Consider the following 18972-nt stretch of genomic DNA (forward strand, 5'->3'; position numbering starts at 1 on the left):
TAACATTCACTAAAAAATTAGTTCCAAATGCTCTGCTCCCTCCCCTTTACCACCTAATATGGTAAACAGTCTGGTATAGTTTATCTAGATGCAATCATGTAAAATATCTTTCCATATTATTCATTTTTGTGGAAGAAAACACAAATAAAAAGGAGTAAAGAAAGAAAGTGAAAAATATTATGTTTCAGTCTCCATTAAGACTCCATAAGCTCTTTCTCTAGAGATGGAAGAGAAGGACTCACATGAGACTTGGATCATTATATTTCTGGGATATACCTAGGTCATTAATAGTTGTTCATGGTACAATATTACTGTTAATGTGTACAATGTTCTAGTTCTGCCTGAGCCCCAAGCTTCAATCACTAACAGCCTTCTGAACAGCTAAAACTGGATATATTCTTGACATCTTCAATTCAGCCTTTTAAAAAATAGAATCTTTTTACAATCCCCTCCCAAATCCATTCCTTAGCTTTCCTATTTGTGTTGAGGTTTCCACCATCTTAGTCAACCGGATTCACAACCATACTGTCATTTCTCATTCCTGTCTCCAAATCACACTATATATATATATATATATATATATATATATATATATATATATATATATATATATATATATATATATATGTATATATATATATATATATATATGTATTTTGAAGCTGTGTCATTCTTGTCCTTTCCATCTTCACAGCCTCTTTTGTGTTTTTTCCTATCACTTCACTTATGCAGTTGTGAAAACTGTGGAGATCCTTATTGCCTCCTGCCTGGATCATTTCATGACCTTCTTTTTGGTCCTCCTTCATGAGGTCTCCAACTACTCTAATTCAACCTCCAGTAACCTGACAAAGTGATGTTCTTAAATTATAGTTCTGGCAATGTCAACTGCCCTACCCAATAAACTACAGTTTCTCCTAATTACCTCTGGTATCAAGTATCAAGTTTCTAAGTTTAGCTTTTAAAGTCATATAAAACTTTTTACCTTTTCATTCATATTGCATTTTATTCTCATCTGTATGATTTGTGAATCAGTGATGCTGCCTTTACTTTCTTTTCTTTGACTGTCTCCTGCACCTGGAATAACCCTCCCTTCTTATCACTAACTCTAAGTTTCTGTGTCTTCCTTCAAGATACACTTCAAGTCCCAACCTTCTGCAGGAGATCTTTCCCACTTTTACACTGTAAGCATGTTCCCTCTGAGATCATCTTGATTGACTTTAGGTTGTCACCATCTCAAGGTCAGGGATCTCTATATGTCTTTCTTTATATCCCTCAACCTTAGTAAAATACTTGGCCCATAGCAAGCAATTAATGAATGCTTGTTGATATATGAGAGGATCTATGTTGAAGGATGTTATATACCTCTTTACAAGAGAGGTAAACAAATCAGGACACAGGTTGAAATGCATGCTTTGTAGATATGATCAGCTCGGGAAATTTTTTATATTATTCATGTACTTTTCTACAAGGACATTTTTCCTTTTTCCTATTTCCCTTTTATAAGCTGGGAAGAAAATAAATCAATTCAAAAACATTTAAAATAAATTAGTGTAGACTGATGGAAGATAACATCTTTGCCACGATAAAGTTTCAGAGTATAATTTGATGGATATTTTAAAGATATAAATGACTTCCACAGCAAGTAATCTATCTCAGACTGAAAAGAATTTCACATAAGAAATTAAATAGTAGTGAAAGACTTTAAGAAATAGATGCTATTTTCTCAATTGACTTAACTTGCTTTTGAAAACTTTTCTATGTAATATTGGATTTTGCATGTAGTTCTATATGAACAGTTAAATTAAATCACTGCAATTCTGTAGTATCTGGCATCAATTTATTTTCTGTGCCTAGTTGAAGGAGGCAACTTTAGGTTTCATTGACATTAAAGCTGAGATTACCAATTCATTTTTATCAAGAGAATTTTAATATTCATCTGAGTTTGAGCAGCTTACTTTTATAGGCTGAAGGAGTGACCAGTCTTTTATATTAATTTATTTCATCTATCAACATCTCAGAGAAATGAGGAGAAAATTTCCCCAGCAAACTTGAATATCTCTAGCCAATATTTTGAAGGATATTATGTGCAGGTTGCTACTTTTCAGGTAATGATTCCTAAACTAAAAATGCAAGTCCTGCATTTATCTCCTAGGTAGCTCAATGAGAAGGAGGTGCTATTGTTTAGACTTGTATTTTAAATCTAATACCTCCTGCATGCAGCAAGAAACACCAGTATCCATATATCTGTTAGAGAGAAGCAATAACATGGAAGTAAGCAAATGAAGTCTCCTTTTTGATATATGTTGGTGATCTTTCTTCCCTCTCTCATACTGCCTTAGAGTTAGGGAAAAAAGATTCCAAAATAGCAGAAAGCAAAAGTATAAGTAACTTTATCTAAGAAAAAAAAATCTTCACCTTATTACATTGTATTTCTAATGCTGTCTCTGCAATATCAGACTTCTGTGCTATTCATCACTTCTAATGGAATGAACTTAACACTATCACTGTACTAAGAAAAGGGTTCATTCCTGTAATAAATAAGTCTACCCTTTATGTGGGAATGCAAGTTTCTCCAATAGAGACAGAAACCTTGTCATCTTTCCAGAGGCCATGACAGATTATTTATACTGTTTTTTAATAGTGGTAATCATTTCTTTCCAGGAGCAATTTTTGATGAATCTGCCAAAAAGGATGATGAGGTATTTCGCATGGCAGTTGCTGATCTCAACCAGAATGAGGAGATCTTACAGACAGAGAAAATCACATTTTCTGTGACATTTGTGGATGGCAACAATCCCTTTCAAGCAGTTCAAGAAGGTAAGGTCCTTGCAAAGGTCACAAATGCTTTTTAATGAAGTCCAAGGGTGAGGATATTTGATTTATTAAGAGCACTTAGTCATCTGCATAATTTTCATGCCATTTTATATATGGTTGGTGATCTTTTTTTTATTTTTTCAAAGTGGCTGTTTTATTAAAGTTCAGTCATGTAAACCACTCCTGGTAGGCAAGACTGTGGGAAGGGACTTCTTGATTGAATTGGAAAAGAAAAAAGAATCTTACTGTCTTTCCAGATCTTGTGAAAAGTGCAATGGATACATTAGAGAGATGTTCTATATCTTGTCTTTTACTTGAATGATTTGTTTAAATTTTCTACCAGCATGTGCTTGTGATTATATTTCACTCACTCCATGAACTTGCTTACCATTGCTAGAGAATTGTTGAACACTATATCTTACCAAATCTTTAAAATTTAAATTTTGTAACACTGAGCTTTCTAATTGCTTTTTATATGCATATATATGTGTGTGTGTGTGTGTGTGTGTGAATATATATATATATATATATATATATATATATATATATATATATTTATGTGTGTATATGGATATTTGTCCATCTAGTGTCCAAGGAAAATAAATGTTCATTACTTAAGATATTTTTATAAATACAGATAAATTCACATTTTGCACAGGTACAAGATAACTTAAATTATTTTTATTGCTTATATTAGAATTATTATTTGTATGACTACAGATGCTACTCTGAAGGTCATGGAAAATTGTGTGTGCATTTATTTCTTATTTTAACATAGTTAACTAACTCCAAGAAAAGTAAAGCAAAACGTAGGCCATATGGAAAATAAAGATGTTTAAAAATAGATTAGGTAATTTTTCCTAATAATGCAAGTGTTGTTTCAGTTTAAATTCTGAAGACTTTGACAGACAGGATTTACTTGACTTTCAATATGATATTAGGACTGTTGAAAAATGTTTCCAAGTAAAATATGGCAAGATGAAGGACAAGTGAAGTACTCTTTCAAAAAAAATTCTCATATGCTTTACATTTGCATTTAAGTAAATAAATTGTGCCATAATACAATCTTAATCAGTAGAATTAGTTGATATGTGCTTATGTCTAAAAGCTTCTAATCACAATATTCCAGTGGTAGAGGTAGTTCATAGTTAAGTTTAGCAAAATATTTTAATACTACTTTGTTTAGATAATTTAAAAAATCTTTTAAAAGCTAGGATGGCTTTTAAAATGATTTCTAAATGAATAAGTCACTTTTGTGATAATGCAATATAATTTCATTGGAAAAATTGCATCAAGAAATACTATTAGAATATACATTGTATACATCTACTTCAAATTCTATTTAATATGCAAAATTCAGCTTTTATAACAGAGTATAAGAGAAAAAAACAACTTTTTTTGAAGGATCTTGAATTTTCATCCACTAGTAGTTTTCTTTTATTGCCTAAATTGTTAGAGCTGGGAGTTGGATAAGGGAAGAGAATACTTTATCTATTCTACTGTCTACTGAGTAACTAGATACCTTAATCTGTGTTCATCCAAAAGTCAAATAAGTTCTTACATAGGTAGACTTATTGAGTAAACCCAGGATGAAGATGCAAGAAAAATGAAGGGCAATTGTAAATAGCTAAGGAAATCGTCTTATGAAAGGAATCTTTCTTGGAAGATTGGCTTCTCTGTTTTAGTATGGTGAGATGTTCACTCTATTTTGCTATTAACCTCATCTATTCTTCTGCAGTATGAATTCTGGAGCCAAAAAACCCCCTTTTTCCATGAATTAAATAAAAAAGTCCTATGTAGAAATGAGATAGAAAATGTCTAACAACTATCCCCCCAGAAAGAAAAAAAATTGTATGTTCAATACACTTAATATTTAATCTGTATTTTTTTAACATTTCCCCCATTATGTTCTTAATTCTAAGCAATCATTAAATTAAATCATTTGAAGCCCTGAATTATTTGTTGGTTTCTAAGATATAACAGAATTATAAAAATATCTTTCTTTAAAAATTTTTATATTCTAAATTCTCTCCCTCCTTCTAGTCCCTTCCATTTCAATTGAGAAGGAAGGCAATAAGCTATCAATTATACATGTTCTACAGAATGATTGAACCAGATTTAGTGCCACCAAGAATGCATTTGCACTTCTATTTTTTTCAAGTTCTCTTCAGTATCTGAATTTTTTTTTTCACTTCTGTTATGTTAGCCACTGGGATAGGCATGAGGTCTTAACTAGAGCTATTTTATTTTGTATTTCTCTAATCAATAGTTATTTACTTCATTTTTTACATCTATAGATGGCTTTGATTTCTTTATTTAAAAACTATCCTTTCATATCTTTTGAGTATTTATCAATTGGAAAATGACTTGTGTTCTTTTAAATTTGTGTCAGTTCTCTCTATTTTTTGAGAAATGAGGCCTTTATCAGAAACACTATAATATCATTCCATTGACCTATATTCAACTATGCAACTCTTGTATCACATTTAAGTTGCATTCCCGTTTCTACAATTACAAATACTTTTGAAAATCTTTAACTGCTCTTCTTTGCTTTTATTAAAACTATCAGGAAACATTAAGAGAATGTTAACAGGATATTTTACAAGAAAATTTAAAGAATGTGGAGCATACTAATCATCAGACATGCATAGATGAACAGTTTATGAATAAGCAAGAGAGTAAGAACAGAGAGAGAGAGAGATAAAGTGGATAACATTATTACATTAAGTCTAAAAGGTTTTATATAAATAGTACAAATATAACCAAGATAAGACAGAAAGTAGAAAATTTGGGGGAAATTTCATAGACAGTTTCACAAATAAAGGTTTTTCAATTATATATAAAAAATTCTTTGTCAAATCTATAAGAATATAAGTCATTCCCCAATTGATAAATGGCCAAAAGATAGGGGCAGGAAGTTTTCCAATTATGAAATCAAAATTTATAGACACATAACATTGTTCTAAATCATTATTAATTAGAGTACTGCAAATTAAAAGAAACTTGAAATATCATTTTATACCTATCAACTTGGATATATGATTGAAGGGGAAGGCAAAAGATATTGGAAGGGATGTGGAAAAAAATTGGGACATTAATTTATTGTTGGTGGAACAGTGAAGTGATTCAACCTTTTTGGAAAGCAATCTGGAATTATGCCAAGACTTATTAAAAAGTCTATAAACTTCGACCCAGTAATACCACTGCTAGGCGCATTTCTAAAGGTGATTAGAGAAAAAAAAAAGAAGCTATATATTTTAAATTATTTTGTGGTGTCAAAGAAGTGGAAATTGCAGGTATACCCTTCAGTTGGGGAATGGCTGACCATGTACTGGTATAATTATAATGGAATGCCACTGTGCTATAAGAAATGATGAATTCGATGATCTTGAAAAATATCAGCAGATATACCTGAAATAATGAACAGCAAAAAGAACAGAACTAGGAAAATGTTGTAAACAATAATAGCAATATTGAAAGAAAATTTTTTAAAAATGAGTGACTAAGTCATTTAGACCATTATAAATATCCAAATAAAGTACAAAGTATATATGAAGAACCAGAAAAAGAACTGATAAATGGAAGTATAAATAGAAAGATTTTACACACAGAAAGACAGTCTCTCTATAGAATGTTTATGTAGCCATCCCTAGGTGGAGAAAAGGGGTGGGGGGAAGACATGTGATAAATTTTAATCTATAAAACCTTATAAATTTGAAGTTTCATATATCCTCATTTTCACTATTCCATGCTGTAGAAACGCTTATTTTAGTCTTTAAATTAAAAATAACATTGATGGAATTTTAAAAAGATTGAATTATTGAGTGAAAAAGTAAAAATATTATATATATATATATATTGCTCTTTAAAATATTTTAGAAGTTTGCAATTATATAAGTAATGTACAAATGTGCCTGTTTCTCCATAGTCAACTGAAATTCATTTTATTTGCTTGTGCTAATTTAATGAACATGAAATGATGCTCAAAGATATTTATTTGTGTATATCCATGATTATCCATTAGGTTAGCAATCAACCACTGATACCTGAATGAATATGAGACTTTCTGTAAGTTTCTAATGTGTTATGTAATTTTAAAAGAAGACAAAAAAATTACTAATAGCAAATATTTTGCTTTTTAAATTATTAGAGAAAGGGAAAATAGATAATTTTAAAAATCAGCCTCTATTTCTTCAACAAGAATATTTACAAATGGCAACATTTGCTAAAATCAAAATAATATTATATTTTGCTGCACTTGAGAGTAGCAATTAGTATATTTTTAATAGAGGAAATAAGGGATAATAAGGTCAGAAATAGCTATCTAGTCACCCTCCCAGTCCTGTGCTAATAAATGATTGGGAACTGACTTTCCAATTAACAAAACTGCACACATGTCACATGATTAAGTTTTAACTGGATTAGTAACATTGCTTGCATTACTTTTTAAGACAGTCAGTGAGAACAAAAAGCCCTTATTTATAGTGCTCTGCCAATTCCAGATTTGTAAATTCCCAATGAAAATTTAATAGTATTTAAGAGATATACCACCAAGCTATTTACCTTACCCCCCTTTATATTCCCTACTTTGCCGCTTATTTTTATGGATTGTCTTTCCCCATTAAACAGTGAGCTCTTTAGGAACTAACGTTATGTTTTGTCTTTCTTTTTATCTCATGGTACAGTAACTGGCATATAATCGATGCTTAATAAATCCTTACTGACTTTATTTCTGGGAGTTTTCCTATTGATATTTCTTCATGATGGTGATCAGAATTATAATATTACCATAAAAATGATAGTATAACCAAATTACATTTTAGAATAGATAGCAGCCCAGCTGAATTCTCCCAGCATTCATTTCCAAACATCTTTTAAAAACATCTTGAGTAAAATTTCTTCTATATCTCAATGTTAAAGTATTTAGATATTTATTAAAACATTAAAATATGTTGTTCAACAATAATTTTATATGCATATTCTGTACTATCTGGAAAGTACTAATAGTTATTCTAGTTGAATTAAAATGATTTTAGAAAAGCACTGAAGATACAAAGACAAAACTGAACCAGTCCTGACCTTCAAAGAGGTTGACTTTCATTAGTGTAGTAAATGAAGTATTCAAGTAAGGTTATATTAATTCGAGTAATATTAAGGGGGATTCGAATTTAACACCTTGGGAGATGAGTTAAAGCTTTGTGCCAGGAGGTTTATCAGGGTTGAACTTTAAAAGAAGCTAGGTATATTTTCTAGTAGAAGAGAGGAGGCCTGGCATTCCAGACATAGGAGAGCTTTTATACTGAGGCAGGGAGGAAGGAAATGGAACACCATACAGAACAAATAACTCAAAGAGCAATTGGACTAGAATAAGGAATTGTAAGAGAAAAAAAAGTTAAATGAAATAAGATTGGGAAGGTGCAGAGGAAGCAGAGAAGGGAAAGCTTTAAACGTTAGGCCAAGGATTTTCATCTTGTTTTGTATACAATTTAAGCACTTTGAGAAAGAAGTTAAAATGATCAAATATATATTTTACCAATGTCAATTTGGCAGCATGTGAGGAATTGATTGTAGAGAAAAGAGAGAGGGAGCTGAATTAAGAGGATATTGTAATAGTTCAAGTGAAAAGCAATGTATAGCATGCAGAGACACTGAAGGAGACAGATTCCAGAAATATTATAGAACTAGCCAGACAATTAAAAACTTATAAGATGTAGGGGATGGGTGAGAAAGAAAAAGAAAGGATAATTCTTACCTTGGGAACCATTACTTCATGGTTGGTGGTACCACCAAACATGGGACAATTTGAAGAAGGTTAGTAGGTATGGGGGGAAATGTGAGTGTGGTTTTGGATATTTAGAATTTGAACTCTTTATTTGGTATCTAGTTGCAGATTCTGAAGTGGTTAGATAATATATTTAAAAAGAAGACCTGAAATCAAATTTTGCCTTAAATACTTATTAATAATGTGGCCCTGGTCAAGATAGTTAACCTTTTTCAGCCTCAGTTTCCTCATCCATAAAATGGGGTAATAATAGTAGCATAGTTATTGATTTTGCAAATTTTTGAAGAGCTATTTTATAAAACTATATCTTTTTTCAAATTATGCAATTAAAAAGCTATTATTATTATAATTATTATTATGCATTATAAACATTAGGACTAGATTTAAGAGAAAGAAAAGAAGGTTGAACATATAGATTTAATTGTCTTCTGTATAAAATTGCCATTGAATTCACTGAAGGATGATGAGATCAGTCTAAATATAGGAGAACTGAGAGCTCAAGAGAGAATTTTGAGATATATTTACACTTACTGAGAAGTAGAAGAACAAAGATTCAGTAATGGACACTGATATGTACGGATTGAAGGATAACCAAGAAACAGCTTTCTCATGATATCCAAGAATAGAGGGAACATCCAAGTCAAGGAGGAGAATGTGGTGCCCAAGTGTTAAAAGTTGCTAAGAGATCAAAAAGAGTGGAAACAAATAAAGTCAATTTAAAAATTATCATAATCTTAATCTTGGAGATGACAATTTCTGAACAGCAATGGAGTCAGATGCCAGATTTCAAGTGGCTGAAAAGTATGTAAATGACTGCACAAAGGAGAACGAAAAGATAAATGAAGGAAGCATCAAGAAAAAGGATGTGTGTGTGTGTGTTTGTGTACATGGAAGCACATTTTAACAATGGGACAAGATGAGAGAATGTTTACAAGTAGCAAGGGAAAGATCCAATGTATGACAGAAAGCTGAAAATGGGAGAAAAATAAGCAATAAGGGAGGGAACAAACTAACTATTATATGGTTTTATTATAGACAAGTCAGTTAATCATTCTGTTATGCTTAAAGAAAGCCATGGGTTCATTTGTAGACACTGTAACATGATGTTAACCATAATTGTATTTCTTGTTCTTTCAGGGTTATTGTGAAAAAAAGTTTTTTTTTTTAAATCATGAAGTGCCATACAAATAAAAATCTATTATTATTAGCTGTCATTGTCCACTAACAACTGTTTTTATCCTGCAGATATCAAGTACCTAAAATAAACCAATTTCTAATCTTATTTTTAGAGTGTGGCTTCTAAGCAAAATGCAGCCTAAGAGAATTCTTGTGTAGGACTAGCAGGTCAGAAAAGATGAGCATTAAGCACCCTCCATTTGCTGAAATTCTGCATTTGAATTACTGCTCTTGTTCACGACTACTAACTACATCATCTATATTCCTAATCCATGAACCTAATTCTGTCCTGAAGCAGAAATTTTTCACATTGTATATTATGGTTTTGCTACCTTGCCAGGTGTAATGAAAACTGCAGTGCATTTGCAAGGCAGGGAGAAATGAAGATTTTTAAGTTGTCTTTTCAAAAAATCGATCCTGAATTATAACAATGTAACAGATGGAGTAGTAGAGAGAGGGGAACTTTGTGGTTGCTTGTTGGACTAGGCTAGCTATGAAAACGTTTTTAAAAACACACATAACCTTTTATAATAGAGACAGCTTAGGGAAAAAAAATATTCTTTAAGCACTTGGTGAGCCAGGTGGGTTTTCAGGATTCATAGATAGGAGGCCAAGAAACCCAAGAAGTTTCAACCTCTTAGGAAGTTAATAAATATCACAGCGGTAGCAGATGCTCCCTACATACCACATCACTACATTTTGAACCTCCTTAGTACATCTGTCATCTTGTATATTGTTGTAGATCATCCTCATTGAACTCCTTCAAAATGTCTCACATGTAGCACCCCTAGGTATTCAATTAAGCAGTAGGGTTTGCAGAAAGGTGTCTAAAGTGAAGTGGAAAGAGGCAGAAAATGAAATGGGATATAGTACAATTCTGGCTGTCAGACATAATTTCTTGTCTTAAAATAGGCAGTAGCCACTATTGTTCTATAGCAACATACTAAAAAAAGGTGATTGATTGAAAATGACAGAAAGGAATAGGTTGAGGTTAGGGCAGACTTTTTCAAATATGACCAAGGTCTCATTGGTTATAATCTTAATTCAAAGCTAGATTGCTAAAATCATTGAAAAATAAAAAAAAGATTCAGCTTGCTATTTTTTTCAGTTTATACACATGCATCCTCTTCAATATATTGATGTAAACAAGAGAATAAATCTGTATGTGATTGTAATATGAGTGACATTAATTTACTTGTTCTTTTCATGTTTCTAAAGTTCGACTATTGCTACTTCTAGAGTTCCATTTGAAACATTTTGTTATTCATTCCTAAAATCAAATAAAGTCATTTAATGAATTGTTGTCTCGTTGAAAGAAACATGTCAATGTTAAAAAAAAAAAAAAAAAGCAAAGACAAAGCATCAGCTTGCACCGGAATTAGAGTACTTTTCCATTTTTTTATTCTCATTATCATTAAGAAGGTATACACCATTATTACTGCTTCTTAGACACAGAGTCCATATACAGCCATTTTGGCTCCTGGGGCAAATAGAACTATACCCTCAAATCAAAATGCGTTAGTAAAGGAGGAGGAGACAGATACTTAAACTTCTTAAATCACAGCTGGCTAGACCTCATGGGTTAGGATGGTGAGGAAAGAGAAAGGAATCATGTCATCTGGAAGCTTCTTATTTTAATTAATCATTATTTCTAACAAGGTACTAAAATTCAGTTGTCCTATGTTGCTAAAGGACTGAAATTTAAATTTTAGGAATTTGTTCAAAAAGGGTTGTCTTACTCAAGTTATAAAGGCTTATGATATTATAATAGCTCTGTTCCTGCAATGTGTTTTTACCAAGTTATCTTCCCAAAGTATCAATCTGATCACCTTGCTCCACTCAAAAAATGAAGTCATGAATGTTTCTCTATTCCCTAACAAAATTTAAACTCCTTGATCTGGCATTCAAAACTCCCCACAATTTAGAATGACCTTATATTCTCAATTTATTTTGTACTACTTTTCCCTAATGTCCTTCCAGAAATGCAAGCACTTTTCTTTTTCAAATCATGATTGTAAGCATTTGTTCAAGGTTTATTTGCCACTGGTTATACACCAGAAATAGCCAAATACATCCAAAGGTTGAAGTCCACTTAGGGTCAATGAAAATTCCTAGACCCAGTCCAATTCAGTTTTCTTCAATCTGCCTGGTACCTATATAACAGCGTCTTTCCTTTTCCCCATGAAGTATATACTTCCTCATCCTTCCATCCCTAGATAAAATTCAAGTGGTTTCTTATTATCTGTGGTTTCTTCTTAATTTAATTCAAATAATTTTTCTAAAATTTTTCTACTGTTTTTTTTTCCAAGTGTGCTGCATTCCATTGCTTTTTCCTAAGAAGTTCATAATGGAAGCTTAATATATCGTAGTATCTTTCTTTCCGTTTGCCCATCCGGGCTTTCAATTTATATCCTTTGAGGAGACAATTGATTATTTTCTAGAATTTTTTGAGATCATTATTGAAGCAGTTGTAAAATTTCTAACCTCATTATGTTCTATTTCTTATTATGACTGAGCATGGAAGTTATTCTTAATATTAGACTTCCCTCTAAATACATATGGAAAACAAATAGCTTGATGCTTATCCCACTGCCTTTATCAATATTTTCTCATTAAAATCCTTGTGTCCCTGACCAAGTTTGACAATACTTTTACTTCTCCCCTGACCTCTCTCCAGTTTGTGATTCATACTAGGACTAAATTCTGCAATCTTCTCTGTTCTCAAGGGACTCACAGTCTTATTCCCATAATGATTGCCTGCTTTACAAATATCCCTTTGCTCTCCTGCCTCTTTGTTCAGACTTTTCCTCATGTCCAGATGTCCCTTTTCCCAATATCCCGCATTGAATTTCTGTCCCATTTTTCAAGACTGTTTCCAAGGTCACTTTCTGCATGATACCTTCCCTAATACTCACACTCAGCCATAATCCTTTATTCTTCAATTTCACTTAGCCATTTATGTATATTTCCTTTATGCATTTATACTATATCATTTTATAAGACAATTCTTTGACTTCCTTTAAGTCCCATCTAAACTCTTTCCCACACAATTATTTCCTAGTTATCCATATGTAGCTTTATTTATATATTTATTTACATTTAATGACCCTCATTAAATTTTATGCATCTTAAAGACAAAAACTTTTTTCCTTCTTTTCATATCCTCCACACTTGGCATAGTGCCTGAAACATAGTGCATGCTTAATAAATGTTTATTGATTGATTATGAGTTGATAGAAGTCACTGACCATATTTGATACAACCTTTTCCTTAAAATTTACCTAGAGGTGATCAAGGAAAGGTTTTTTTTGATTGCTTGTTTGTTTTGAAGAATGTATTTTAATTCTATGGTTAGAAAGTTGCTATATTTAAAACTTCTACATTTAATTATATTTTAAAAGAAGGAAAATACATGATGATAATTTTGAAGTAGAGATTATGAGATTTAAAAAAGAGGAAACTACTTGAATGTTTCTGTAAAATATTTCAAAATGTCAACTAAATAAGAGAAGGGACAGTTTGATGGTACAGTGAATAGAGCATTTGGCCTGTATTCAGGAACACTCACCCTCCTGAATTCACATGTAGACTCAGATACCTCTTAGATGTGTAATCCTAGGGAAGTCACTTAAACCCTGTTTGCCTCAGCTTCCTTATCTATAAAATGAGTTGGAGAAAAAAAAATGGCAAACTACTCAACCTCTTAAAGGGTCAGAAAGAATTAGACAAAACTAAAATGATTCATCCACAAAGGAGAGAAATCAAAAGAAGCTAAGGTGAGAGGAGAGGATGAGAACATATTGTCTTCATAACTTATTCAACTTCTTTACAATGTCTCTTAATTCAAGGAACAATAATGGTATTGGAGACAGTCTTTCCAAGAGAGATGAGAAACTGGTTTCATATGATTTTTAATTTGTCGATCATTTCTGTTACTGAGACAGTAGAAGAAAAAAAATATGACTGATGAAATATTTGGAATCTCAGGTAGGAGGCTGACTCAGGTAGTTTTATAAACTTTTTTTGAATTGAATTGAAAAAGTGGTACTGTGGAACTGTTCTATTTAATTCTATGTGTATGAGGTAGAAAATAAGCATAATGCATAATTTTTAGTTATTCTCTTTAAGAGTCAAATATATAGTGTGATAGAATAGAAAGAATGTTGTACCAGACACTAAATAACCTGTAAGTCATACTAGAAGGCCCCTGAACCTTACTACTGTACTGTGAGTTTGGATAAATTATATAACAATATTTATTTTCAAATTACTTAACCATAATTTTCTTTTAAAATGTACTTATCTATGAAAAGAAGTAATAGGATTATATAAATACTATTGTTCCTTTCAGGCCTATGAATTTATGCAATTTAGTAAGGTAAAAAGGTATACTCAGATCTGTTTTTCAAGTCATATATTTAATGAAAGGCAATGTAATGTTTGAATTTAGAGCTAGGAAGATCTGAATTCAAATTTGAATAGATATTTTCTTGCCATGTGATGTAATTCTTTGTCTCAGTTTTCTCATTTAAGAAATGGTAAAAAATTAGTTATTAATTAAAATTAATTAATAATTAATGTGAGACAATAGATGCCAGAATTGTTGTGGGAAAATAGCCCTGATAATGGATGTAAAACATTTTGGAAATCTTAAAGTTGTATAAAAAGACTGGCTTTTTCCCCTAAATATTATGTGATACTAATCTTCAAATAAATAAGTTGAAGTATTTAATATTATATTATATTTCTCTTTAGAATTTTAAGAATGACCTAACAATTTTAACTCAGTTTGTGTGTAGAAATGAGAACAAATGATTCTGGCAGTTCTAGTAGTAAGAGGTAAGTTTCCATGAAGACAAATTTTGTTTTATTTGTTGTTGAATCCCCAACATCTTCTACCTATTAGACTATAAATGACTGTTCAATTGAAATGAATTTATTTCATAAATATTCCTGCTATACTAAATATTACATGCATTTTTTCAATTAATTACAGCAGGATATTAAAGTAGTGACAAAAATTGCATTTTTCTCCAGTCAGATGAAACTTTCTAAGATAACGAAATTTTTGATTCCCGGCTGTTTTTTAATATTTTTTTTTATTACTGATAAGCATGCCTCATGTACCTCTTACATTTCACAAGAAAATCTTCTTGATATTATCATCTTGCATGCTGATGAATCTCAGATCTGGGACTTGAACCCAATTCTCCTCAGCCCAGACCCCTAAGTGCTTTTTTAGAGTGAATATTTTTGCATTATTTAAAGGAACACTACAAAGAACCATTTATTATTTTAAGCACCCAAGATTACTTTTCCTCAGTAAAAAATGACTTCTAGATACCCATAAGCTGCATTCCACTAATGTTTTAAACTGCTGAGATTTTTTAACATTTTCATGAAATTAAACCAAATATGATGAACTAAAATTAAAAAAACACAAGTTTGCTCTGTCTCCATATAGAAATTTTTAACATTATAAAAGGACAGAAAAGTCTTATGTTTTATTAATTTTCTGCATTGTAATTTTAACTTGGATTTTTAATGTTTTCCAAGATGAGGAAAACAGCAGAATTGAACATTATAAGTTGATTGCTCCTGGGGCAATATTAAAATTTCTAGAAACAGATCTGTCGAATTGCTTAATACTCTTGGTAACTCACACAAACACCTTTCTACTCAGTTGGATGCAAGAGCTGCTGAACAATTCTTCAGATGATAAGAATTCCATTCCTATTCAGAATTCTCTAGGGAAAAGAAAGTTCAAAGAGATGACACGAATGATTTGAAACTGATTTTCTTTCCAAATATTTAGCTAATAATAAGATTCATATTATCTGTTTTACTGCAAGAACATGGAAATATTAATGGATAAGATGCAGAATTTGAGGCAAACAATTATCAACTGTCTATAGTAGGAGAAAGAAACCTTCAGTAGACCTTGAATAAAGTTAAAGCAAAAAAATCAAATCAACAAACAGGTGGGTGATTGAGTGTGGCACCTGGAATCAGGAAAACCAAGGATTAAATGGAATCTATGATATTTATTCATCTTTTGTGAGAAATGAGCAAATTTATAAACTTCTGGTTACTTAACTTCCTCATTTATAAAAGGGCAATGCTAATAGCAACTTCAACCACAGGCCTTGATACTTTGCATGCCATAAAAATCTACACAAATGATAGTGACAAAGACAACTAGCTGGGAAGATGAGTGGCATAGTGTCTAGAAATCTCATCTTTGGAGTTCAGATCTGTCCCCAACACATTGACTACCTGTGTGATCCTGGGCAAGTCATTTAACCCTGTTTGCCTCAGTATCCTCATCTATAAAATAATAATGATAATGATAATGATGGTGATGATGATGATGATGATGATAATGATGATGATGATTGTCCTTAATTTTTAAAGACCAGGATATCAGGCAGGTGATATCATGAGAAGTAGAAGAGTTTGATTTGAATGAGGAGCTGCTGTGATAAGTCCCCAGCCTCACTTTCTCTGCCAGAGTCATCTGGGTACAGTGGCCAGATATAAATGAGGATGACTGGAGATGGTCCTGGATGTGAGACAGTCAGGGTAAAGTGACTTGCCCAAGGTCACACAGCTAGTACGAGTCAATGAACTAGAGAAGGCAATGGCAAACCATTTCAGTGTCTGTACCAAGAAAACCTTAAATGGAGTCATGAAGAGTCAGACATGACCAAAGTTACTGAATAACAACAAAGTTAGTACTATCAGTTTGATATTTTTAAGGCAAGTTTCTGCCTTCTTCTCCAGTATGCATTTTCATGTACATGTGTGTGTGTGTGTTCATATGTGTATGTGTTAAAAAGAATGAGTAAAGGGATAAGATAAGCATTTTATTGACAGAAATGTTGGCACCTGCTTGGGCCTCCTTGTCCTGACCTGCAGTCATACTGTCAAAACTGTTGGTCAAAAGCAGGTATGTGATGATTTTCTGTTGCGTGGAAATATACCTTTGGGCTCAGAATGCTGATTATTAGAATTCTATCTAGAGTCAAAGGGAAATGACCGAAAGAAATCTCAGGGACCTTATTTCCATTTTTCATTATTTCATTATCGTAACATTAAGTAAAATTCTGCTCTGGACTTTTTTGTTAAAGCATTAAAGTTTTGTTTGCCCCTGGTCATGCCTACATGGTAACCACTCTGCTAGCCTTGGACTTTGTTTCAAATCCTGCTTCTTTATGACCACTGAAAAGTTACATTCTCTGGGCCTCAGTTTCCTCATCTAAAGGGGGGATAATAAAATAGGGATTTGAAAGGAAAAAATGAGGGAATATTATAGGATTACAGTGCTATGTTTTAAAATAATGCTATATAAATATCAGGTATGTATATGAAAATAACCAACGTGGGGGTGGTTCCTCCACTCCTCAACCTACAACAGGGACCGACATCAAAGAGGGTGTATTTTCTTGCAATTTCAAGTCCTCTAAGCTACTTAGAGCCATGAAAAACCCTTGGATGTTGAATCCCAGATGGGCTGGTCACTGTGTCCTACTATTACATTTTAGTATTCTGACATCTGCCTGTGGCAGCCCACGCTCATGCCTCTTGTAACCATCAGTGTATCTGCAATGAGATTAGGGTGTTCTGAGGTTGTCTGACTACTCATATTCCACTTTACCACCTCCTTGCCTCCACCTGGACCCAGGTGCTAAATGTAGAGCTCGCTTGGCACATTATTTGAATTCTTGAATGTGAAGACACTCTTTGTATTTTTTAAGATACTTGATATTTTTGAATTTAATACTTTAAATTGTTCTTGATTTCCAAATATTTATACCATGGATGATTTGCATAATCATGATGTAGATTTGTAATATAGTTACTGAGATATTCATTATCTAGAAACTTCTGTTACTTAACTCTATACTTAATATATTTTTTTGTTGTTGTGCTGCTGTTGTTATTGTCAGAAACTATGCTATTAAGAATATATTTTATAAATGCAGTTTGAAATTTTTCTGTTTTTTTCAATCTTAAGGTAGTCTGTGGGAATTGAGGGATTTTTATTTTGTCCAGAATCACATAGCCAGTTTATTTAAAAGGTACAACTTGAACTCAGTTCTTCTATTCCCAGAGCCCTTGTGCTTTTTAAAGAGAATTTGTCTTGATTTTGAGATAAATTTTCTTTTTTGGTACTTGTAAAAAATCAATATGGAACTTTAGATTTAAAGCTAAAAGCAACAATGAGGGTAATATCTGTCTAGACATTTCATTGATAGTTGAGGTACCTCAAACCTAGAATCTTAAGTGAGATATTCAAAGCTTTATATCAAAGACAGGATTCAAACACAGGTTTTTCATTTTATTCCATGAACTTATGCTTTTGATGTTCACATGATTGTAACAGCCCATAAATGACATATGAAGAAAAGACTTTGTAAAATAACTTCTACTTCCTGATTTGCAATTTAATCAGTTTTCCGATGGATGGAGGGAAACATTTCTAATTTTTTGTATGGCATCATATATTCTATTTATTTTCTTTCATATTCAATAAAAGAATATAAGTACATTGTGTAAATAAGATTTATATGCATACTGTTAGTAATCAAATGTCAAATTTACAACTTCAGTAGTTCTTTGTACCTTTAGTGGATACAAAGTTGTCTGAAATAAAATTTTTCAATGAAATTTAGCTGAACAGACCCATGGAGTTTGTTAGATGATATCTGTGTGATTTGTTTCATCCAAAATTGCATCAGTAACTGTTTTTAAGTATTGGGAGATAATGAAGTGAGTGCCCGTCTCCTTGCTCTTATATACTCCATGAGATAATCTTTTAATTCTCAGTCCAACAGATCAATGGGACTTCACTGATTGCCTCCATTACCATTAGAAAGATAAAAAGATAGGCAATCACTCTAAGAACTTACCTTTTCCTGCATTTCTCTAGTCTCTAGTGATATCCCTGCTAGACATATGTCTGCTGATATTATTTGTATGTTATCAGTGATGCTAACTTAAAAATTAAGCAACAACAATAAAAGATCTGATCCAGGCATGAGAAATACAGAAAGCAGCCCTTAAATTTTATAGCTGCTAAACCATACTATAAGATCAAGATCTTTTCAGAGAAGTATTGATTCAATTTGAAACCAATATCATTCAAGGCTTTTCAGTCTTCTAGTCTCTTCACTTTACCTTAACCCTAGACATGGCTC

At 32.0% G+C, this 18972-nt stretch overlaps 1 protein-coding gene across 2 annotated transcripts in view; it reads left to right on the forward strand.

The window, feature by feature from the left end:
• The window catches only part of GRID2 (glutamate ionotropic receptor delta type subunit 2), a 1800826-nt gene that overhangs the window by 348317 nt on the left and 1433537 nt on the right, over positions 1-18972 (forward strand). For both annotated transcript variants that reach the window (XM_074228050.1, XM_074228051.1), the window contains exon 2: positions 2662-2817. In XM_074228050.1, the coding sequence (XP_074084151.1) occupies positions 2662-2817 (156 nt within the window). The remainder of the gene's footprint in view (positions 1-2661; positions 2818-18972) is intronic.

The sequence above is a fragment of the Macrotis lagotis genome, chromosome 3, assembly GCF_037893015.1.
Source record: "Macrotis lagotis isolate mMagLag1 chromosome 3, bilby.v1.9.chrom.fasta, whole genome shotgun sequence".
NCBI lineage: Eukaryota > Metazoa > Chordata > Mammalia > Peramelemorphia > Peramelidae > Macrotis > Macrotis lagotis.